The 24,990-nt window shown below is 41.4% G+C and overlaps 1 protein-coding gene across 1 annotated transcript in view; it reads right to left on the bottom strand.

Annotated features, from left to right (window-relative positions):
• Positions 1-3,441: 3,441 nt before the first annotated feature.
• The window catches only part of LOC122796643 (copine-3-like), a 1,386,610-nt gene continuing 1,365,061 nt past the window's right edge, over positions 3,442-24,990 (bottom strand). Inside the window, exon 16 of the mRNA XM_044065280.1 lies at positions 3,442-4,037. Within this exon, the coding sequence (XP_043921215.1) occupies positions 3,921-4,037 (117 nt within the window). The 3' untranslated portion in view covers positions 3,442-3,920. The remainder of the gene's footprint in view (positions 4,038-24,990) is intronic.

The following is a 24,990-nucleotide window of genomic DNA, read 5'->3' as shown; positions in this document are numbered from 1 at the left end:
TGGCTCCGGAGCCGACTGGGTCGGTGCCGAAAATAATTTTGCCAACACAGGCAACTGCAGGAGCCCCTGGACCACCCTATCCACATCCAAATCAGAGAGTCTGGAGGATTTGGAGGACAGAGAAGGTGACTGTGATCTCCTATCTGGAGATCCATGTCTAACACTAGGAGACTGGCTCTGAATGGGCTCTAACAGAATTGGAGCCGAGGCTGATTCAAGAACCACAGCTACTTCCTGCGGCCCCGAGGGCAAGGGAGCCGAGGAGGTAGAATCCAATTTGGTAGTCTTCTCCGGTGGCTCCGATGAAACAGATGGAGCCGGAGATCTCTTCTAAGCCTTAGAAGTCTTGGCTTTAGTTTGTGAACCAGAGGAAGAGTCCAAGGACTCCTCAAAGGAAGGCTTTAGAAGACCCTTCAGTACAAGTTTATTTTTTCTTTCCTGTAGCACCCTCAGACTGAAGGCGTGACAAAAGCTACAGGACTCTTGTAAATGTATAGCCCCGAGGCAGTATACACAAACGGAATGTCCATCTGTTATGGACATCTTGTAGCTGCATTTAGAACATTTCTTAAACCCAGAAGGTTTATGTTCCTTTGACATACTAAAGACCACCGATAAAGCTAATGCACACAACACAAATAAGCAACAGGACCCTAGTCCAACAACGGTTAAGGTGGGAACTACCGCTAACAACCACTGACAAGAATCTCTAACTTAAATTATTCTAGAGATGACTAATCTACACATACAGAAGCGAAGAAAAACCCACTTTTTTAAAACACAGGAAAAATTAGAACAAACTATGCAATGGAGGGAGGACTAGGTCCTCTAATTTAAATGGGCCTAGCCCATCGGAACAGAAGGATACCAACAAAAAAATCACTCACACCACAAGACACGCTAAACAACAAGAGCAATAGCTACTAAAATAGCTTTTGTGAGAAAAAAACACAAATATCAGTGAGAAAAAAGAAGTTTTAAAGCTACTTAGCCACAGCCAAGCGAGACCACGTCCTAGCTACACATGCGGCAAACAAGATCTGGGGCTATGGAGCAGTGCAACATGGGATACCAGGTTAGCCCAGCCAATTAGAGACTTTGTGCTAGAAAAATAAGTTGGCCGAGTTGGAGCCGATGTTCAGCTCCGAACCCGTGAGTAAGAATGTAGGCGAGATTGGACCACATAACATCAAACTATATCTACAGTTACGGTTTTAAAGAACAATAATTTATCCAAGAAAATGGGACTATTCTTCTTCTTCTTTTGGCTTTTCCCCGTTAGGGGTCGCCACAGCGGACCATCTGTCTGCTCATGATTGGCAATGGAGTTTTACGGTGTGGAGTTGCCAGCCCGGCGCCCAACCTTCCATGGAAGGCACACACACGCATGCACGCACTCATGCCTAGGACCACCTACAGCATGTCTTTGGGATGTGGGAGGAAACCGGAGCACCCGGAGGAAACCCACGCGACCACATGGAGGACATGCAGACTCCGCACAGAAGGCACCCCAGCCGAGGATTGAACCGGAGAACCTCTTGCTGTGAGTAAAAAGCTAATTAACCTCAGTTTCAGAAATGGAACAAAACCGCACCACAGACAGTATATAAACAAATATACCATTTACTGGACACCACAGAACTAAGATAAGGTTGGGAGGGTGGCCTAATGGTTAAGGTGTTTGTCTTACAAACACTAGGTGCAGGGTTTAAGTCTCACAAGGGATAACTGGCTAGGCTTACAATGGCTCACAAGGGCAGTTAGCCTAGTACTAACCTATGAACCTATAATCATATGTGTTTTCACTGTGCAGCATCTTGGTGTGTGTGTGTGTGTGTGTGTGTGTGTGTGTGTGTGTGATTGAGTGAGAAAGTGTGTTTTTTAACTGGATTTATAAACATTCTTCTGGTAAATCAGATGATAATATGTACAGTGTGCTCTATAGCTTTATTTTACTCCTCTATGTATGGTAAACAAGACCAGAAAATACAAAATGGTACAGTATACATAGTTACAAAGTCTGCCAACTGATCACAGATTATGTCAAATGTGGGAAATTTAGCAAGACAAGGAGAGAAATTTAGCATGACAAGCAGAGAAGTTATGCTGGATACCTAGGTGTGAGAGACACACTGTGCATGTTAAGGTACTTGTGTCATGCTTATAAAAAGATTCAACAGGGTGACATTTACAACTGAAAACGGGTTGGTGGTGGTGGTCAGAGGATTTTAATTGTATGGCAGAGGGATAGAAGGAACTGCTAAATAACACACTATAAAAGTAAAATAAAAATAAAAGTAAAATAAAATACCTGTACGTCTGGTAGCATATTACTAACACCTGGACATGTTGTGCATCCATGGACTGCTTTGAATGCAATCCATTCTATGAGTTCTGATCGTAACCTAGTGCAGCACATTATCCTTTGGAAAACAGACTCTTCCTTAGAATTGTATCACTTAATGTAATCCCCTAAAACACATCATGCTAAAAGACACATTGGAACACCATTAGATGGTCTAACCTTTATCAGAACATTGTATCAGTTTTCTAACAGAGATGTAATTTCCCAGTTTGCATCTCTTCTATCTGATCTAAAGCTGAATAAAGCTGAGGCATTACAATAAACAAAAACATTAGGCCGTATTGCCTATTTCATACAGATTATTTAGGAAATACCTATGCCTGGTCTTCAGGCCTGTAATGATCTTCTTCCCTTTGAAAATATGTGCCTCAAGCACATAACAGCGATGGTAAATACACTCATGTAATAAGGTACTAAAAGCAGTATTAATATTACTAGAAAGATGGTTTGCTACATAATGGACAGATACCCCCTGCATGTAAAATAAACTGCCAGATAAGGTAAAGAAAGAGGTACAACTCCTTAACTACCTTCACAAGCAGTCTTCTTACACACAACGTTTATTAGAACATCATTTCTGATACAACTATAGTCAAGTTTCTTGACGACTGATGTATTGTAAGCTTGTCCCCATGTGTCTCTGAAGTAGTAAGGAAAAAACTGGTGAAGGGCAGACAGAAACAAATGGAATGTCTGCCATATGTCTGCAGCTGAATGCCATTACATACGGGGCAGATGAACTTAAAAGGAATAAGAGAAAATAAAACAAACTAAACTGGGGTACTAAACTGGGTTACACATACTACTGGAGATAAAGTTCACCAAGAGACAAAGCAGTGTATGTATCATCAGCTTATTTCATGCAATGGCTGAAGTGTTGTAAAGATAAAGACTACTTTATGGTGAACAGCTTACCACAGGCATGGACAACATACAGTAATTAAAAAAAGAGAATTACATTTTCAAGTGTTGAAATTCCAGGAAGTATTTGCATGATTAAGTGTAATTTTGAATAATCACTGTGAATCCATTATCATTTTTTTGTCTATCTACATATACACATAATTAATTCAGTGTTACGTTTTTAGAATTTATTTAAGAACACTGACAAGGTTAAAAGTACAAATATATAAAGTACAGATTATGATGAATGAGTATTCTGGCCTGAAAGACAAATCCCATAAAAATGTCATTTTTTTTCCAGTACTCAAAGTCCAAATTCTAGAATTGTACTTTCTTAGAAGAATGGAAATAGTGTCCAATAGTGGCCGTTGGATACTATGTCAATTTACATGTCATCAAGATCAGGTTGTTGATGGGCGGTCCTATTCCCAAGATCCTACTGTGGAAGTACAACAGTAGCATATGTCACGGACTATAAGGCAGATTTCTGCTGCTGCTGCAGCTGTGGAACATGAACCATGGGAACAGAGAAGGTATCCCTCAAGGGCAAAATTATAAAGTATGATATTAAGCATCCCCAGGCAGATGAGGCTTGCATTTGGCAATAAGATACCATCCTTACAGAAAGTTCATCTCCTTGTAGTTTTTTTGATTAGGATGATTTTGATCCAACATCATTGGGAGGATGCAGTTTCATTGTGTTGAAGTAAGAAACCACTTGCTGAGGAACTTCTGCCAGAACAGACTGGGCTAAAGCTTCTTTGGGAGCCTGAAAAACAAGTTTAAAATGCTATTAGTTACAAAAGGCTTAATACACAATCTTCTTTTCAAAAATATACAGCAACAAATCATTAAAAATACTTTGGAAGTTTCACTACTTGTTACATCATCACCTTTTCATACACTAGTGAATGGAATTGCAAATGTGATCACTAGTTTCACATGTTGCTTACAGCAACTAAAAAGTTTTACCAAAAGTCACTATGAACACCATTAGTACAATATAATTTTATTTTAATCTATGCCAATTTGTGCTCTTCAGATATACACAGGAATCAGCCTCCTCTGTTCCAAAACACAAACACACTACTTGAACACCTACAGCTGTTCTTCTCCAGTACAACAGATGGTTTGAAGAATGAATGTACACAGCATATATACCCAAGAATTGTTATTTAACCTGTGTGATGTACCCACATGAAGTGAAATCTGTAACGTCATACTGATACGAAACAGACATACTTCTTAGGAAAATGGAATGCTCTGCTATTCTGCATTTTTCATTAAATACCTTTTATCAACAAGTTAATGTACAGCAAGTCAGCCTGAGCAGTGACATGTTCCCAAAACACAACACAACACTGGTAGTCTTATGTTCCAGTGAAGGGCTGCAGCAGGGTTGGAAGGACTGAGTACCTAATCTAACTCTGTGACTTTAGGAATGCAGAGGTCAAAAGTACTGCTTAACTGTTCCCTGGTGAGGGTTGGAAAGGATGGGATTAAAGAGCACACTCTGAGCCTGGGACAAAAGGAGGTACCTACACCAGGAACTGTACTAATTCTCATAAAAAAGCTAAACTCTTTGTGACTACTTCTGATGCCATTTAATATCGGCATACAGGATGACTCGAAATAAAACGATGTGCATGCAGTGCATGTTGGACAACTTTGCTGGTATTTAATTTGGGCTGTGCATCATATAAAGAATACTTGACCACATGATATATATTCTGAACTCCGACAGGGGCTAGAGGTGTTGAATCCTTTAAAAGCTACAAATATGCATTACAGTATACATACACATTCATTTTTTCTGTGTGTTAAATACACACATACAATGCTCCATTCATTACATATTTAAATTTTTATGTGCTATTCATTTTCCCTTTTCTATAAATTTAGCCATTTTTAATCATGGTCTCTACCCAGCCCATATGGACAACAGTGACAGTTATTCATTTATCTAGGATGTCCAAAGAATATAAAAGACCCATCCATGCTTGTTAATGAATGATTATGACCAAATGTAGTGGTAAATTCCAAACTATTTATATTAATTTTTGAGAGACATTTGGTACAACAGAGCCTTCCTATGTGAGTGCACACAAACACACTCACACAAAATGCAATGAAGACAGTGGGAAATGGCAACTTGTTGACACGTGATATTTCACAAAGGTGTCTGCATCTCAAACGGTCAAATTCCTTTATGTCACAGACTGATATTTTCTTGGTGATGCAACTTTTCTGCTTTGAATGTCGCTTTTGCACATTTATCAAACCCAAATGACGTACTTACATCATCTGAGAAAGTTCTGAACCCTTGCAGTTGTGCTTTCAGCCCCTCAGCTGATGCACTATGCAGTGGTAAATCATCCACAAAAAGAAGATGAGATGTTTTTATACACTGTTGTTTTCTGGGAGCCAAACTGTAAACATGACCTAATCTGTTAAGTAGACAGCTTAATGGGAAAAGAGCAGCAGTGACACAGAATCACCCTGGAATATCCCCTTTGAATTTGTATCCATGTGATAAGATAATTTGCCTTTCATCGTGGCTTAGTTGCAAAGTGGTTTGCCACTGCTTCATGGTCAGTGCAATGTAATTAGTCAAGGCAGTGTGTATTGTATACATTTGTGAATACTCCTTTATCCATGAGTGTGGGATGCTGTCAAATTTTTTTTGTAATCTATCCATGACACAATTAGATTTTTCCTCTTTTTACAATTAGCAATTATGACTTTATTTATTTTATTTTACATTTATGGACAGGGATTCTCCGACTGAGCTGAAGAGCCCTTTTTCAGCGGGCGCCCGAGGAGAAAAGGTCCAACATATTATACAATTATATTATGACTTTATTAAAGAGCAAATGATCATTTGTTCTATAAAACTTTCTTTTATTAACCTTCTGTTCTACTGCCAAAATTGAATTTTCTTCTAAATGACTACAAACTCTGCCGGCATCAATTCCAGTATTTAGTTTATACACTATTGGAAGGCAAGTTATTGGTCTATAGCTTTTAGAATAGCTTGCATATTCACTCTTAAGGAGTACCATTTTTCCTGTTGTTAACCAGGCTGGTGTCTCTTCAGGATGCACATATAAGTAGTTCTTACTCATGGCTAAATCTTTGTGCAAAGATACTAATACTTTTAGCCAGAAGTTAGGTATTGAATCTGGGTGTGGATTTTTCCAGTTAGGAGGTTTTCTTAATTTTGTTTCAATTTCTCTGGCCATTACTTCATCCAATTTCATATCCTGTACATTTGAACTTATTAAGGTTTCTTTTACATCTTCTATACACTCAGCATCTTTGTTGTGCTCCACAAGATCTTCATTGATACTTCTCCAAAATGTGTCTATTTCTTCTTTTTTTGTGCTGCTTCTATTCCTTTTGCTTTGTTTTCCAATTCTGTATAAAGATTTTTTGGGTCATCAATGAATTGTTTATTTTATACTTTTCTTTTTTTTTTTCCAACATTTTTTTTATTTTAATAAGAACAATAAAATAACATTATATTTACAATCATAACAGAAAAAAAGAAAGAATTATATGCAAGTCCATAACAAATTATACATTCCTATACACATTCACGAAATCAACTAAAATTTCTGCAATAAACAATGCAACTTTTCCCAAGCAATTAATTTATGTGTTGAATTTTTTTTGTTCTCAGCCTTATACTAGTAATTTCTTTATCAAACAATGACTTGGCTAAATAAATGGATTCATTGTTAAACTTTTCTTGCAACTGCAAGGACTGACCATAGTATGTGTACTTGAGTTTTGGGTATAACCTCTGCAATCGACACATTAAAAAAGATAAGAGAATCAGAAATTATACATTTATCATGTCATAGGGCATTACAGAAGTTTTTAAATTCACTCCAAAATAAAGATAACATCTTGCAGGTAACAATCATATGATACCAATCAGCATTTTCTGCATTGCATCTCCAACATTTCATACCTTTTTTTTTTTTTTTTTTTTTTTTTTTTTACATATTATTGTAATTCTTTGTGGAATCAAGTATCATCTATGGAGGAATTTCCAGGTATATATTTTCCAGTAGGGGAGATTGTTATTTTCAAAATTGACCTTAGGAAGAGTTTTTCATTATTGATAGCAATTTTTTGTTTATTTTAGTAGAGTAGTTCCAGTATGAAGCATCTATGAAATTAAGGTCGGATCTAATAGTTTTATAAATCATAGATATGAAGGAGGACCCTTCTTAGAGAGCCACTAGTAATATTATACATTAATTTTAAAATTTTAGGTGCATTATTTTCATGAGTTTCTAATAATAGTATGATTTTATTGTAAAAATTTCCCTACAGACTTGTATATCAAACTGATTACTATTATTTAAAATATACATAGCAATTCAATCATTTGGTGAATTAATTTTGTTTGTAGACAAAAACTGATTCCAGTAAAGTAAATTTCCCTACTTAAATCCACACATTTTATTAAGATCAAAGGAAATTAAACATTCACTGGTGTAGTAATTGGAAAGACATATATCAATAGGTTTTTGATTAAATGATTAGACTGGGTAAATCTTAAGTTCATTAGTATGTGGTTAATAAAAGAACAGGATTTTAATTTCTGTTTAGTTTATAGAGACTGTGTCTAAGATTTAGATTAATGGACATACCCAGGTATTTAATTTGTGTAGTATCCCAGTCAAAATGATTGCAGTTTCTCATTCTGTTGGTGACATTCTTATTTATTAAAAGGGTTTGGGTTTTGTTATGATTGAATTTTAAACCTGACAGGTTTTCAAATAACTCTAGGGTATTAAGTAGGCACTCTAAAGATGTCTTAATATCATCACTAGTTAATAACAGATCATCAGTAAATAGTTGACTCTTTGACGATAGGTCTTTATTTAGTTCATATCCTTTAATATGTGTATTATTTCTAATATAATTAGCCAATGGTTCTACAGACTGGGTGAAAATTAGGGGGGATAAGGGACAACCTTGTTTAGTACCTTTTGAAACTTTAAAAGGAAAGGATAAAAAGGAACCTATATTTAGAAAAGAAATTGAGTCTTCATAAAGCTTTTTTTTTTATTAAATTTAGGAAATCTGAGAATTTGTATTGTTGTAATGTTCTAAATGAGTAAGACCAATTAAGAGAATCAAATGTGTTATCAATATCAAGGCTCATTAGGGTCAGTTAATTTTTCTTTTTATTTCCTATGTCTATTAAGGACTGAAGCCTTACTATATTATCTTCAACTTTCCTGTTTTCTTTTTTTATAAATCCAGACTAATCATCTTCTATCAAGTTAGGAATAATGGAATTAAGTCTGTTTGCTATTATGGACATTTTATAATCTATATTTAAGAGTGATATAGGTCTATAATTTTATTTATTTGTTTATTTACATTTGTTGACCGGGAGTGTCCGACTGGACGTAGGTCCATTTTCAGCGGAGGCCCGGGGAGAAAAGCTCCACAGTTAAAATAAACAGACAGTAGTTACAATGGATTACATAGCGATTAACAATATAACATAGCAATTACAATATATTTACAGATGAAGAACATAGTACATCAGCAGACAACTATAAGATGAACAAGAAGTAGGTTCTTTATCAGGTTTCACTATAGGTGAGGTAAGCAAGTATTTCTATGAAGGTGGGATAATAAACTTAGTTCTGATTTCGTGGAATGCATTTAGCAAAACTTTTAATGTAATATCTGGTAAGATTGTGTATACTTTTCAGGAATTAGACCATCTAACACTGTTGCTTTATTAGTTTTTAGTTTACTTACTTGGTCTTTTAATTCTTTAAAAAAAGAAGCTATGTCCTTACCATAATGTTCCATGTGAGTTGTTCATCTCGCCTTTTGTTCTTACACGTGGGTCGGAGCCGATCCCTCGGCTCCGAATCGGCCACTTTTCAAGCTCAGACTCTCAGAGAAGCTCGAGACCTAGTGTATATCCCATGATGCTCTACTGTACATCCCCAGATCTACTATGCTGCAACCAAGACAGCCTACCGACAGAATAAGACTATGGAGTCTACCTACTCAGATAACTACAAAAGTAGAAGGAAACAAGAAGAGTAGGAATGTATGAAACAGACTGACAATTGAACCAATCCTCCAAGGCAACCATCTCCTCGACTGGAGGGGAAGGGTGGGCAGGAATGTAAGAACAAAAGGCGAGATGAACGACTCACATGGAACGTTATGGTAAGGACATAACTTCTTTATGTGAAGTTGTTCTATCTCGCCATGTTGTTCTTACACGTGGGTAGCGTCCCAAGCACCCTAACCCTGGGAGGCTCATGGGAGAACATTCCTGAGCACAGTGGAACCAAACGTAGCCCTGTCCCTGGAGGTCCTATCCACTTTGTAATGAGTAATAAATGTGTGAGGTTTTGACCACGTGGCAGCTGCACAGATGGTATCTAAAGGCAAGCAAGCTGCATGAGCCAATGACGTAGAAACAGCTCGTGTAGAATGGGCTTTGATGTTAGTTTCTAATGGTTGATTAGTGGAAGCATAAATTAATCTGATGCAGTCAGAGAGCCACTTGGATAGTGTGGTTTTTGACACTGCGAAACCTTTCTTATTCTCTGCATAAGAAACAAAGAGTTGATCCGATTGTCTGAAATCCTTCGTTCTATATAGATAGAAGCTCAGTTGTCTATGTACATCAAGCTTGTGTAACATATATTCCAGTTTGTTGGTATGGTTTTTGAAGAAGGTTGGGAGCTCAATGGACTGATTTAAGTTATTTTCTGAAGTGAAGTGAAACATCAAGTATGGGGGTTTGGAGGACAAGGCCTGAAGTTCGGAGACCCTACGTGCAGATGTAATGGCTACCAGGAATGAAGTTTTCTAGGACAGAAACTTTAAATGGCAAGATGAAGCAGGTTCAAAGGGGGCAAGCATCAGTTGGGACAAAACCAGATTCAAATTCCAGGGGTAAACAGGATATGTAATAGGTGACCTGAGATGGTGGATTCCTTTTAAGAATGCTTTACATAGTCTGTGAGACATAATGTTGGAGCCGTTAAAGCCTACATGGAAGTTTGAGATAACAGCCAATTGAACTCTAATGGTGGCAGCTGCCATGCCATCATGGAACAAGGAAGACAAAAACTCTAAGATGGTATGGACAGGTGCTACATAAGGGTCAGTGTCATGTTGAGAAGCCCAGTGAACAAACCGTTTCCATTTGCTATTATATAGTTTCCTGGTGGATAGTTTATGAGAGGAAACTATAATGTGTTGGACCGCAGCAAACAAATCTTGTGACCTGGCTAATGTGGGAATTGGAGCAGCCAAACTGTCAGTTTTAGGGAAGTGAGGGAGGGATGGAGAACTCCCGACAAATGAGTCAGAAGATCCGGCACTGGGTCAAGAATCCATGGTTCTTCCAGTTGTTACTTCCGCAGGAAGGGAAACCAAATCTGTCGAGGCCAAGACGGGGCTATCAAGATCACAGTCCTTCCCAGACTTTTGGCTTTCTGCATGAATTTGGGAATTAGGGGCATCGGCGGAAAGGCATATAGGAGGCCCGGGGGCCAATCGTATATGAGCGCATCCCTGGGTTCGTTCCCTGGTGGGGATAAAGGGCAAAGCAGCTGCTGCATTTGGCATTCATCGGAGATGCAAACAGGTCGCAGCAAGGCTGGCCCCATCGGTGGAAAATGTTGTCCGCTACCTGTTGTTTAAAAGACCACTCGTGGGGCAAAAGCATGGCTCTGCTTAGTTTGTCCCCCAACACGTTGGATGACCTCGGGATGTGCGTTGCTATCAGAAAGCGTCTGGTGGATACAGCCTATTGCCAAATCCTTAGGGCCTCCCGGCATAAAGGGTATGATCTGGTTCCCCCTTGTTTGTTGATGTACCAGACAACCGACATGATGTCCGTCTGGATAGCAACTGTGCCTGGAGGAAGAGAGTCGTGAAAGTGTTGCAACGCTAGGAACACTGCTCTCAGCTCTAGGACATTTATATGCAAGTGTGTTTCTATGATTGACCAAGTGCCTTGGACAGCCTTTCCCTGAAATAGCCTCCCCCCACCCTGTCAGGGAAGCATCCGTGGTCACTGTGGCTGGGTTGGGGAAGAATGAAGGGATGACCCATTATCACTTGGTCGCTGTTCAACCACCAACTGAGATCCTTCTTGCAAAGACTGGTTAACCTGATCTCGTGAGACATGGGTAGTTGTTGGTACGTCAATTGTGCGAAGAGTAACCACTGGAGTATTCGCATGTGCATGCGGCCTAACGGGACTGCTATCAATGTGGCTGCCATAGTTCCTAAGAGTTGTAGTATCTGGGACGCTGGTGCTTTGTTGCGGGCTAAGAGACTGGATACTTGCTTTTTTTGAGTTAAGATTCTTAATTGGGGCAAGCTGAACCTTGCGTTGACGGTGTCCAGCTCTGCCCCTATAAATGTTATATGCTGTGAGGGTGATAACGCAGATTTTTCAAAGTTAAGAGTTATGCCCAACTGGGAACAAAGGTCTATGGTGTAGTCTTTTGTTTGGATTAGTTGATGCCTGGAGGTGGCGGTGAGGAGCCAGTCATCCAGATATGGAAACACTCAGAATCCCAACCGTCTCAGGTGAGCCGTGACCACTGCCATACATTTGGTGAACACCCTGGGGGCTGTGGTGAGGCCAAAGGGCAGGGCTCTGAATTGGTAATGACTGGCTTCCAGATGTAAACGCAAGTGATCTCTGGATGATCTGTCCAATTTGATGTGGTAGTAAGCATCCTTGAGATCTACAGAGCACATCCAATCACCCGTTGATAAGAATGGGAGAATCGACTGCAGCGTGACCATCCGGAACTTTTCCTTCTTGACGAAGGTGTTGAGTTTGCTGAGGTCTAGTATGGGCCTCCAGTCCCCTGTTTTTTTTGGAACTAAAAAGAACCTTGAGTAAGTTCCAGATCCTATTTGGTCTGCCGGGACTGGCTGGATGACTTTTGTCCAACAGCTTTTTGACTTCTACGGCTGCTAATTTTCTCAGACTGGGTGGTACATCTGGGATCCTTGTACATATAGGTGGGGTTTTTATAAAGGGGATGTAATAACCTCTGGTAATGATGCTTTTTACCCAAGAGTCCATTGTAATGTTTAGCCAGGTGTCTGAGTATAAAGTCAAGCGACCCCCGACTGCCTCCAGAGTAGGGCAGCCGGGTTTCCTTTCAGGAACGCTGATAGGGCTTACCAGAGAACTGATCCTGTCGCCCTGGTTCTGCGGACCACCTCTGCCATTTGGACGGCGTCTTTCATTTCTGCCCCCTCTGCCTCTAGAGGGGGTAACGGTAGGTGTGTTTTGGAAAGCTCCTTGAGGTTTTCAGAACCACATTTTTCCACTTCGTTGCCCTTTGGGGTACGGTCTGGTTGGAGTGGAAAAACGGACCACTACAGCAGACAGAGTCTTCCCTTCCTGTTCACACCTAGTAAGTGTCTCCTTAACTTTGGGACCAAACAAAGCGGACCCGTCGAATGGGGTATTGACAAATGAAGATTTAAAGGCTTCCACAAAGGAGCAAAGGCGCATCCAGGATTGCCTCCGAAGAGCTATCGCTGAGCCTGCTGCCCTACTCGATCCATTGGCCGCATATGAAAGGAGGCGCATGGATGAGTTTACTATTGAATTGATGGTGTTGAGTTGTGCAGTCACCTTTTCCGAGACTGCATCAGCTATATTACCCTGAAGAGTATCTCCCAGCTCTTTCAGGAGATCTCGTTGAAGGTGGGTAAAATGTGTCAGGTAGTTGAACATCCTCATGGAAAATGCCGCAGAACTAAATATGCGTTTCCCATATCTGTCCATCGTCCTAGAATCTCTATTAGGAGGATGGACAGCCAGAGAGTTTTCCGACATCTCTTTCTTGGTGGCCGCCGCCACCACCATGGCATCAACTGGGACTCCTTTTGTAAGAAAGGCCTTGTCGGTGGGGGAAGTAATAAATTTATTGGGCCTCCGTGGTACCGGTTCCACTGAGTCAGGGGATTCCCACGCCCTTCGAGCAACCATTTCCATCAGCTCATCGAAGGGTGGCGTAACCTAGGAGGTGGATGGTTGAGATCCGAAGGCCTTCAGGAGAACCGACTCATCCTCAGAAGGTGCAAGGGGCTGCCAATCACCCCTCTGCTTTAAGATTTCCAATATGTCTGCGAAGGAGACATCTTCTGAGGGAGACCGTGGGGACCCTTCTGATTACTCCAAGTCAGTATCCGATGTTAGAGATTCCTGTGGGGGAATCCAAGTGCCTCCTCTTGCACAATCTCTTCTTAGAGACTTCATCGGTGGTGGCATCTGGTGAAGTTCCCAGAGAGGAGGGGTCACCCAATGGGGATACCTGAGGCCCTGGATCTTGACGCTTTGTGGGGATCTGCGGGGAAGAGGCAGAACGAGGTCCCTTTGGGGAAAATGAAGACAGATCCAAGGAGGTAGTGGTCTTGGCAGCCGTGACGTTCCTCATAGCATAGAAGGCACCAGAATCCTGGTCCAAGAAGTCAGTCGTCTCCGAAGAGACTGACAGCTCTCCCTGGACCGAGACCCTCCGCTCCAATCCAGAGGACGGAGCCGAGGCCACCTGCGCCGAAGCCCCAAGTGGAAGAGTCAGAACCGAAGTATCGGTTCGACTCTCCACCCCGGAGTCGGCAAGGGACTGTCGGCCCCGAGATTCCTCGGTCGGAACAGAGGAGATCAAGGTCGATGGAGCCAAGGGAGGAGGATCAAACCTTGGCTCCAAGGGTTCTACCAATATCGGTTCTGTCTGACCCGGCTCCGAACGCTTGATTGGCTTCAGAGGAGGAGAAGCCATGGGGGGGCATTTCAGGCTTCGAAGCTGAGTGGCTCGAAGCAGATAGCATTTTGGCCAGGGCCAGGTTCTCTATGAGCCTCTTAACCACATGGTCCAGATCCACATTGGAAAGCCTGGAAGAATGAGTCGAGGGATGGGTCGAAGGGGCCGAAGATGGAACCGATTGAAGGATTGGAGAGTGAGGGGTCTCCAATATCAGTTCCACAACTGGACACTAAGGCAAGGACTCGATACACGGCTCCAAGGACTGTGGAGTCGATGCACGGACCATGCTTGAGGAACTCGGAGCCGATGACTTGGGCTCCGAGGATCCTTTGGAAGACTTCGACCCCTTCGAAGCCTTGGAAGAGGTGTCAGCCTTATCTAAAGAAGCCTGAAATTCAGGCTTTAGGAGTCCTCTATCCACCAATTTCCTGCGCCTTTCCAGGAGGACCCTGGCGTTAAAGGAATGGCAGATAGAGCACACCTCTTGTAGGTGTACCGAGCCTAAGCAGTAGACGCAGGTGAAGTGATTGTCTGTAACAGACATTTTCTGACCACACTCACACCTTTTAAACCCTGATTTTTGCTTTTCAGACATGGTTTAACAATAACAACAACAAACACTATGATATAGGTAAAGATATGTATAAATGTATATATCTTAATAGTCTACTAAATCACGCTAAATATAGAGTTTTAAATGTCTAATAAACTATACTACTATTAGCTAAGGTATATATAAAAACTACCACTCTAACTGTATATATATATATATATATATATATATATATATATATATATATATATATATATATATATATATAAAAACACACACAAAACGGCTGACAGAGCCCTGTCACGCCCAAAGAAAAGCCAATGACCTGAAGAAAAGGGAAGTATTTAACAGTTCTAACAATCTAAACTAACCAGAATCCTAACACTATACTATTAAACACTCTCTACATATATAATATTTACACACAAAAATTTTTTTGAAGAAAAAAGAAGTTGTAATTAGAAATTTAAATTCACTGGCCCGAGCTAACTCCGACGAGCTGTTGATCCATTGCAGCGGCAAACTAGATCTGGGGATGTACAGTAGAGCATCATGGGATATACACTAGGTCTCTAGCTTCTCTGAGAGTCTGAGCTTGAAAAGCGGCCGATTCAGAGCCGAGGGATCGGCTCCGACCCACGTGTAAGAACAAAATGGCGAGATAGAACAACTTCACATGTAAAAGGTTTGCCAATTTTGGCAACATTAGTAGAAGATGGGGTCTTTAAAACATTGTCTTTTAGAATTTTTTTTAAAGTTCTGCTATCATTTACAATTGGTTTAAGAGTATTCATATTATATCAATGTTTCCTAAAATAATATAGAATGTTGTTAATGTCTGTTGCTATTATTTTTTTTCTTGTTGTCTATATATATGATTTATTTTACATGATTTTTTTTCATTTAAGCACTTTGACCTTACTGCAATTTTGTGCAAGCTTTTAGACTTAATAGCGTATGAATATAATTTAATTTCTTCTAAGTTTATAGAGATTTTGTGCTGTAGAATACCTTGATAGTCTTCATTTAGTTTATTTTATTTAGGGTTATCTGGTCATTGGGTGAACGATTCCATTTTAAACTATCTAATTCATTCTGAATATCATTTATTTTGTCCCATTATTTCTTTTTTTGTAAGTACCAGTTTTTGATCTTTCCATATAACACAACTTTTAAGGTATCCCATAGTACTGTATCAGACACCTCTCCATTGTTATTTATTTCTACAAATTGATTTATTTTGTTTAGCATCCAGTCTTGAAAACCTTTTATTTTTGAAATATACACTGGTATTCTTTGCCAAAAAATTCAAGTCTCAGAATGTAGAGTCATTTTGAATATAATAGTGTGATCAGATAAGGGTCAGGATATTAATAGTACATTTTCTATTTTGAGAGTACATAGCTTGATACTAGAATTTTGTCAGTATTAGTTTGTGTCCCAAACCTGTATGAGTAGTGGGAGAATTTTAGAGAACAGGGTAGCTTTATATGATAAATATCTTTTAAATTTCTTAAATTAATATAGTTTTTAAGTGTCTTGCGATGGGAAATTCTAAAAAATTAGTATTTGTTGCTTCACTACAAGAAAGAAGGCAATTAAAATCTCCTGCTAATATCATCTCACTTCTGGAGTGTAGGGTTATTATGTCTAAGTATTTCCTTACCGCTTTTCCACCGATACCGATTCAATAAGAATTTATAAGAAAATAATACTTGTTCTCATGTTTAATTACCACTAAGGCTAGCATTCTATCATTATCTGTATATGAATCTATGATTTCGGGGAACCTCAGGCCTTTTTTCCAAATGATTAATATACCTCTTTTCTTGTGTTTAAATTGAGAACCAACCAATATATCATAATTTTTTAATATGAGTTTATTTAAATTCTGTGACATTAGGTGCATCTCTTGAAGGAATACTATATCTGCCTTATGTAAAGAAAGGTATTTGTTAATACTTGCTCTTTTATAGGATTTAGCACATTTATATTTATAGATAAACATTTACATATTAGCATTCCTTAGTGTGTTGAGTAATAACAAGGCGCTTGCAATGATTTCCTAAACATTTGTTATGAACAACATTTCTGTAATTAACAAAGAATGTTTAACATTACGCACATTAATAACCTTCTTCATGGAACCTAATGTTCCTGGCTTAATATGTTCTACATATAAGCCACAAATCTGCCAACTCATGTTATCCAAGAGTATTTCTCTACTACTGCAGATTTGACTATTAATTCAAAGAGAGAAAAAGAGGCGAAGGAAACAGCATATAGAATAAACAAATAATTGGAATTCCTTTTTCTTTTTTATTAAAAAGATTAGAAGGAGTAATCAAATTTGAAGATATATACACTAAGTATCTTATGATAATAGGCATCTAATATCTAGTATTAAATTTACTGTTGTAATATAACTTCCTACTATCCATCGAAATATTTTTTTCTAGGATATATTATGCATAGGTATATATGATTACAGTACATAGAATACATAGCATAACATCTCTAATGGATAATTTAAAATGGGAAAGTGAAGGACGTAAAGTTCTAGGGTTTATGTATATAAATATCTTTAGAACTAGTAATTACATTCTCTTGATCTATAAGTACATAAAGTGTAGCTGGACTGTGAATTACAATAGGTATCATATTGTAATTTCAATAGACTACATAGAAATTTCAATAGCATTTCAATAACTTCACATTCTGAGATGTTTCTTAGATTACAATGAAGTAAAATAACTTATGTTTGACTACTGATTAGAGATGTAGAAGTCCAGAACAAAGGAGTTTGGTGTATAGGGTAAAGGACTTTCTCATCTCATTACCCGTGACTGCCCTGACCCGAGCACCAAGGTATTCCCCAACCAAGCAGTGACAAGTTTGGCATTTATCATACGCAGTAGACAGATTAATTCAAGATTTGCAGTAATAACAAAAAAATTATCTCAAACTATAATAAATTAGTTACATTATATACAAAGAACATTCAAAATACGCAAAGTACTGGGTTGGGCAATTCAAATTGATAGACATAGTTTTGAGGTGGGCATATATTTCTAACTCACAAGTACTGTCAATACAGTTTTGAGAACAAGAAGTTATGTACTCACCATAACGTTCGATGTATGTAGTCCATCTCGCCTCACATTCTTACCCGTGGGTTCAGAGACAAATATCGGCTCCGACTCGGCCAAACTTTTCTAGCTCGAAGTTTTCTATTGGCTGGGCTAAGCTGGTATCCCATGCTGCACTGCTCCATATCCCCACATCTAGTTTGCTGCGAACACTCATTCATACCCCACGCATAACAACATCCAGGTAAAGAAGAATAAGTTAAAAGTGAAGGGAACTCTGTAAATCAGACCTAACCTCCAGATCCTCCAGGAAGGGGGAAGGTGGGAGGGTAAGTAAGAATGTGAGGCGAGATGGACTACATACATCGAACGTTATGGTGAGCACATAACTTCTTGATGTTATGTATCCAATCTCACCTACATTCTGATCTGTGGGACAGCGTCCCTAGCACCTACATCCTGGGAGGCTCATAGGAAGATACTCCTGAGTACTGTGGAACCAAAGGAAGACCTGCCCCTAAATACCACGTCCAACTTGTAATGAGCAACAAATGTGTGAGGAGAAGCCCAAGTAGCTGCCGCACAAATATCATCCATAGACAATCTGGCTTGATAGGCTGTAGATGTAGATGCAGCCCGAGTAGAGTGAGCCTTGACCGGAAACGGTAGGTCTTTACCTCCTGCGGAATAAGCGAAAGAGATGCAACTGGAAATCTATCTGGATAGGGTGATTTTGGAGACAGGGGACCCAATTTTGTTCTCCACAAAGGAGACAAATAGTTGATCAGATTTTTGGAGATCTTTAGTTCGGTGCAGATAGAAACGTAACTGTCTGTGTACATCCAATTGATGAAATTTAAATTCTGCCTTGTTTGAAAAATGGGGAAAAAATACTGGCAAATCAATAGATTGATTAAGATTAGATATGGACGCCACTTTAGGAAGAAAGGAAGGGTTTGGTCTAAGAGAAACCCTGTCCTTATGAAAGATCAAGTATGGAGGTTTGATAGAAAGGGCTTGAATTTCTGAAACTCGCCTGGCTGAAGTGATGGCTATTAAAAAGGCAGTTTTCCAGGTCAAGACTTTTAAGTCGCAGGTAGCTGCAGGCTCGAAGGGTGGTGAAGTAAGGGCTTGCAGGACAAAATTTAGATCCCAGGGCATGATAGGTTCCGAGACCGGAGGATGCAGTAATAGAGTGCCCTTCAGGAAAGCCTTACAGAGTCTGTGAGCCATCAGACTAGGCTCATTAGCAACATGAAAGTCAGAAATCGCTGCCAACTGAACTTTAATGGTAGCTGACGCTGATCCCTGATAGAAAAGCATAGACAAATACTCCAAGACTGAAGCAATTGGGGCTGTGTAAGGGTCAATTCCTTGGGTATGAGCCCAAATAGAAAACCTCTTCCATTTGCTAGAATAAATCTTCCTAGTAGAGGGCTTATGAGAGGAAGATAAAATATGAACTACCTCAGGTGAAAAGTGATGAAGCCTAACTAACGACGGAAGTGGAGTAGCCAGGCTGTCAACCGGAGGGTCCACAGAGAGGGGTGGAACTGTCCTGACGTGTGTCAGTAAATCTGGTTGTGGGTCCAGAATCCAAGGTGTGTCCACAATGTAGGGGTGGAGAAAGGGGAACCAGACTTGACAAGGCCAGTGTGGAGCAATCAGAATCATTCTGCTTCCCAAGGATTGCGCTGGGGATCAGCTTGAAGTAGCTGCTGCATTTGGCATTGAGGGGGCTGGCAAAAAGGTCGCAGCAAGGCTGACCCCATCTGCTGAAGATTCGTTCTGCAACTAGATGATTCAGGGACCACTCGTAAGGCATCAGAATAGCTCTGCTTAGCCTGTCCGCTATCACGTTGGACTTCCCCGGAATGTGCATTGCTACCAGAAACCGTTGGGAAGATACTGCCCACTGCCACACTCGCATGGCCTCTCTGCACAGGGGGTATGATCTGGTTCCCCCTGCTTGTTCAGATACCACACCACTGACATGTTGTCCAAGTTTATTGCAATAGTCCCTAGAGGTAGAAAGCTCTGAAGTGCCTGCAACGCAAGTAGCACCGCCCTCATCTCTAGAACGTTGATATGCAGATGTATCTCATGATCTTGCCATGTGCCTTGGCCTGTCCTGCCGAGATAATGCCCCTGCACCCCATCTGGGAGGCGTCCGTGGTCACTGTGGCAACCGGGGTTGGTGGAACGAATGGTTTTCCCCTGTCCAGATTGTTGGTGCAAACCCACCAACTGAGATCCTGTTTGCATCTGTCCGTGAGCAAAATAGGGTGGAAAGTGGAAGTTTGTGGAGAGACCATTGAGCAAAGAGGAGCCATTGAAGGAGCCTCATGTGCAATCTTGCTAGAGGGACCAACATAATTGTTGCTGCCATAGTCCCCAGGAGTTGAAGAACCAATCTTGCCTTTGCTTTCCTCAGGGGAAGCAGGGTGTGCACCTGTTGCTGTAAGACTCTGATTCTTTCCTGCGGTAGAAAGGCTCGCATTTGAATGGTGTCTAACTCTGCACCTATAAAAATGACATGCTGTGAGGGCAAAAAGGCAGATATTTCCCAGTTCAGTGTTATGTCCAACTGCTGACAGAGAGTGATGGTAGCGTCCCTGGTTTGGATTAGTAGATGCCTGTTGGGGGCGGTAAGGAGCCGGTCATCCAGATACGGAAACACTTGGAATCCCAGACATCTCAAGTGAGCTGTCACCACCACCATACACTTGGTGAACACCCTGGGGGCTGTGGTGAGACCAAAGGGCAGGGCTTGAAACTGGAAATGACTGGCTCCCAGTTGAAAGCGTAGGTGACTCCTGGATGTCCTGTCCATTTTGACATGGTAGTAAGCATCCTTGAGGTCGATGGAGCACATCCATACTTCTTCTCCCAACAATGGGAGAATCGATTGTAGTGTGACCATACTGAACTTGAACTTTTGTACATAGTTGTTCAGTTGGCTGATATCTAATATGGGTCTCGGGCCCCCTGTTCTTTTCGGCACCAAAAAGAATCTTGAGTAAGTCCCTAATCCAATCTGGTCTGAGGGGACATGCTGGATGGCTCCCTTTTTCCTAGCAGCTTTGAAACCTCTGAAGCTGCGTGATCCCTTTGACTGGGTGGAATGTCTGGGATTTTCCTGACTGGAGGGGGGGTCTGATGAAAAGGGGATGACATAACCACCGGAAATTATTCATAATACCCATCAGTCCTGGGTGATGCTTTGCCAGGCTTCCGGGTATAACGATATTTGATCCCCTACTGGCTCCGGAAACGCACAGTCGGGCATCCCATCAGGAACGACGGTAGGGAGAGCCGCGAAAGGAATCGCAGTCTCCCGAATTGCGGGGGCCCCCTCTGGCACTAGGGTGGCGTCTCCCTGAATAACCTCCCCCTCCTCTGCCTCTGGAGGGGGACTCACCTTGTGCACCAGGAAAAAACCTCTGTGATTTTTTGAACCACATCTTCCCACCCCGCTGGGCCTTGGGGTAAGGCCTAGAGGGAAGGGAAAAACGGACCCCTACAGCAGACAGGGTCTTTCCCTCTTGCTCGCACCTGAGGAGGGTGTCTTTCACTTTGGTTCCGAACAAAGAAGAACCATCAAAGGGGGGTGTCAGTGAAAGAAGACTTGAAGGCCTCCGCGAAATGACAAAGGCGCAGCCAGGCTTGCCTTCTAAGGGCGACTCCTGAGCTTGCTGCCCTACTCGCTCCCTCAGATGCATATGAAATGAGCTGCATGGAGGAGTTAACGATGAAATTGAGGGTAGACACCTGGGCGTTAACTGTTTGGGCCACCGCCTCAGGCACATTACCCGCAAGAGTATCTCCTAACTCCTTGAGGAGATCTCTCTGGAGCCGAGTAAAATGAGACAGGTAGTTCAGCGACTGTAAGGTAAAGGTTGCTGACGAGAGGGTACACTTCCCATACCGGTCCATGGTCCTAGACTCCTTGTTAGGAAGATGGATGGAGGAAGAAGTCTCTGCTACTTCCTTCTGAGTGGCCACCACCATGGCATCCACAGGGACTCCTTTGGACAAAAACTCCTTACCCGGAGGAGCAGAAAGAAATTTATTGGGTCACCTGGGTATGGGTTCCACAGAATCAGGGCTCTCCCACACCCTCCGACAAATTAAATCCAGGAGGTCGTCGAAGGGTGGGGACACCCAGGAGGCAGAGGGCTGAGCACCAAAGGCCTTCAGGAAGACCGACTCCTCCTCAGAGGGGGCTTTGGACGGCCAGTCACCTCTTTGTTTCAATATCTCCAGGATGTCGGAGAAAGAAACATCATCAGAGGATGACTTGGGGGACCCCTCTGATTCCTCGAGGTCAGTATCTGAGGTGAGAGACTCATCCTGGGAGTCTATGTGCTTCCTCTTGCACATTTTCTTTCTAGGGGGCTCCTCAGGCAAGAACTCTGAAGGGCCCTCAGAAACTTGGGGATCACTCGTGGGGGTATGCCTAGGCCTTGGGGCTCCAGATAGGTGGTGATCAGAGGCTCTCACCAGAGTGGTAGGGGACAGAATGACCGACCTGCATGATGTAGCTGATGATCTGGCCAGCGCAGTCCGCATGGCCTCAAAGGCAGCCCCCCCCCCCCCGAGTCCGAGGACCGGCCAGCCTCCGAGACCATGACAGGAGTCGGGGTTCCTTGAGCCAAGGCACCGAGCGGGAGATTGGGAACCGAAATGTATCCCGAGGTGTCCCCCTCGGGCCCGACTAAAGAATCCCGAACCCCATGGACGGCGCAGATGGGGTCGGAGCCGACGTCGGTACCAATAGGCCCGGAGAGGCCATCGGAACCGACCTAGGAACTTCACATGGAGCGGAACATTCTGGCTCCGAAGACAGAGACGCGCTCGGAGGAGGAATGATCGAAGAAGGTATCGGGATGGGCTCCGGAGCCGACTGGGACAGAGCTGAAAACAATTTTGCCAAAACCGGTGACTGGAGGAGCCTCTGCACCACCCTATCGACATCCACATCTGAAAGAGTCCTGGAGGATTTAGGAGGACAGGGAGGGAGATCGAGATCTCTTCTCAGGTGACACTGGTCTAATACTGGGCGATCGGCTCCGAGGAGGTTCCAGTATAATTGGAGCCGACGCCGGTTCCATCAACACCGACACTTCCTGTGGCGCCGAGGAGGTCGAAGCAAGTTTTGTGACTTTCTCCTGTGGCTCCGAGGAAACTGAAGGAGCTGGAGATCTCTTTTTTGACTTTGAGGATTTCGATTTAGAACTGGAAGCAGAATCCATGGCCTCATCGAACGAGGGTTTCAAGAGTCCCTTTAGAATTAGCTTATTCTTTCTTTCTTGAAGTACCCTGGGACTAAAAGCATGGCAGAAGCTGCAGGACTCCTGCAGATGGATTGCTCCCAGGCAATAAACGCAAACAGAATGTCCATCGGTGATGGAATCTTGTAACCACACAGAGCACTTTTTAAAACCCGAAGGTTTGTGCTCCTTGGAATCTTTGGACATATTTTAAACCAGTAATCACAAATACCACAACAATGAAAAGTCACTATCTCACAGAAAAAACGACACAGACACGCAAAACACCACTAAGCACGGGAACAAGTTTTTACACAACACACACTGAGACGACTAGGGCTAAAAACCTCTACCTAAAACATTTTTTTAACCACGTACACAGAAGGGAAACAGACACTAAAACCTCTAACTCAAACGGTTTTAAAAGAGAAACAACACAGGACAAGAGGGGAGGACTAGGTCCTCTAAATAAAATGGGCCTAGCCTGATAGAACAGTTAGTGGGCTACCACAAACCACAATCACACTACAGAAATGCCAACACAACACCAATTAGAAATAGCTATTAAAATAGCTTTTGTTTGTAACAAGTTTTCTCAGAATAACAAGAAAAAAGGGTACTTAGCCACAGCCAAGAGCGAGACCACATCCAAGCTACACGAGCGGTAAACGAGATATGGGGATATGGAGCAGTACAGCAAGGGATACCTGCTTAGCCCAGCCAATAGAAGACTTCGAGCTAGAAAAGTTTGGCCGAGTCGGAGCCGATATTCGGCTCCGAACCCACGGGTAAGAATGTAGGCAAGACTGGACTACATAACATCTACAGTTCAGCCACTTCAGGTTGCATTTATGATCAGTTCTAGTATTATAATATTAAAAGCACTTCTTGTGATGTACTAATTAAATTCCATAAATCATTTCAGTCAGTACCTCAATGTTAGAAAGTCATACAATTTTGTGAATCAGAGGGGAAAGAGAAAAAAAATAGTTCTTTAACATCAGAACTTCCAGGTAGGGTAAAACCCAGTTGAAACCCGTATACTTTAACAACTAGATTGATGTGGGGCTCACATTCAAGGAGGTCAAGGAAAACTGTTACAAGTGTGTAATGAGGGTGGCCAGATGTGAACTACACTCCAGTACATGTAAACACTGTAAGTAACACTGTCCAGTATGACCAATAATACCACTACAATTGGAAGTGTTCTTTCAACATCTGGGCTGCTTATACAGCTCCCTCTCATCTAAAATCTCTGCACTATAACAAAACACCTCCAAACAGCTTAAATAATGTTGCTTTGTTGCAATCTCATCTCATTTATCACAACAGTGTACTGTTTTAAAGCCATGTCAGTCCATTCTAATAAATACGAACCACTGACCAATCCTTGTATTAAAATCTATCTAACATAATCTAGCAATAAAGTCCACACTATCTGATCTCTATGTAGGTGACAACAGTATAATGCTCTAGACACATATTACAAGCACAATCTAAGTAATGTGTAAGAGGAATATTCCACTGTCAGTACAACCCAAAATCTGATTGCACTGCTGCACATCATATTATCTCCCCAACAGTCCTTATAACACATCCTATGTTGCAAACTACAAAGCTCCAGTTGCTAATTTAAAATGAGAATCCCCAAAGAAATTCCCCATAACTACATGCCAACAAGCTGGTTAACTTATTTTGGCTGTTTTGTAAAGTCACCAAATTTCTTTTAAAATAATCAGACTGCTCAGAAAAACCCCTCTACATAGTTACTTACTAGTATTTAAGTAACTTTGATTAAATGTAACTTCAGTGAAAAAAAAAAAAAACTTAACAGATGTTGCCATGTTACCCAGCATAGAATATTACTGAATGCCATAAAGTCACCATGACTAAGTTTTGTTCGTATTAAGTAGCATCAGTGTTGAACTTCATTTACATTTACATTTCCTAGCATATAAATGCATTTGGAGCAGCAGTACATCTTCTGAGACGATATTAC

This window comes from Protopterus annectens, chromosome 3.part0 (genome assembly GCF_019279795.1).
Source record: "Protopterus annectens isolate FY-2018-M chromosome 3.part0, PAN1.0, whole genome shotgun sequence".
Classification (NCBI taxonomy): Eukaryota; Metazoa; Chordata; order Ceratodontiformes; family Protopteridae; genus Protopterus; species Protopterus annectens.
This window is presented reverse-complemented; position numbering and strand designations above follow the sequence as displayed.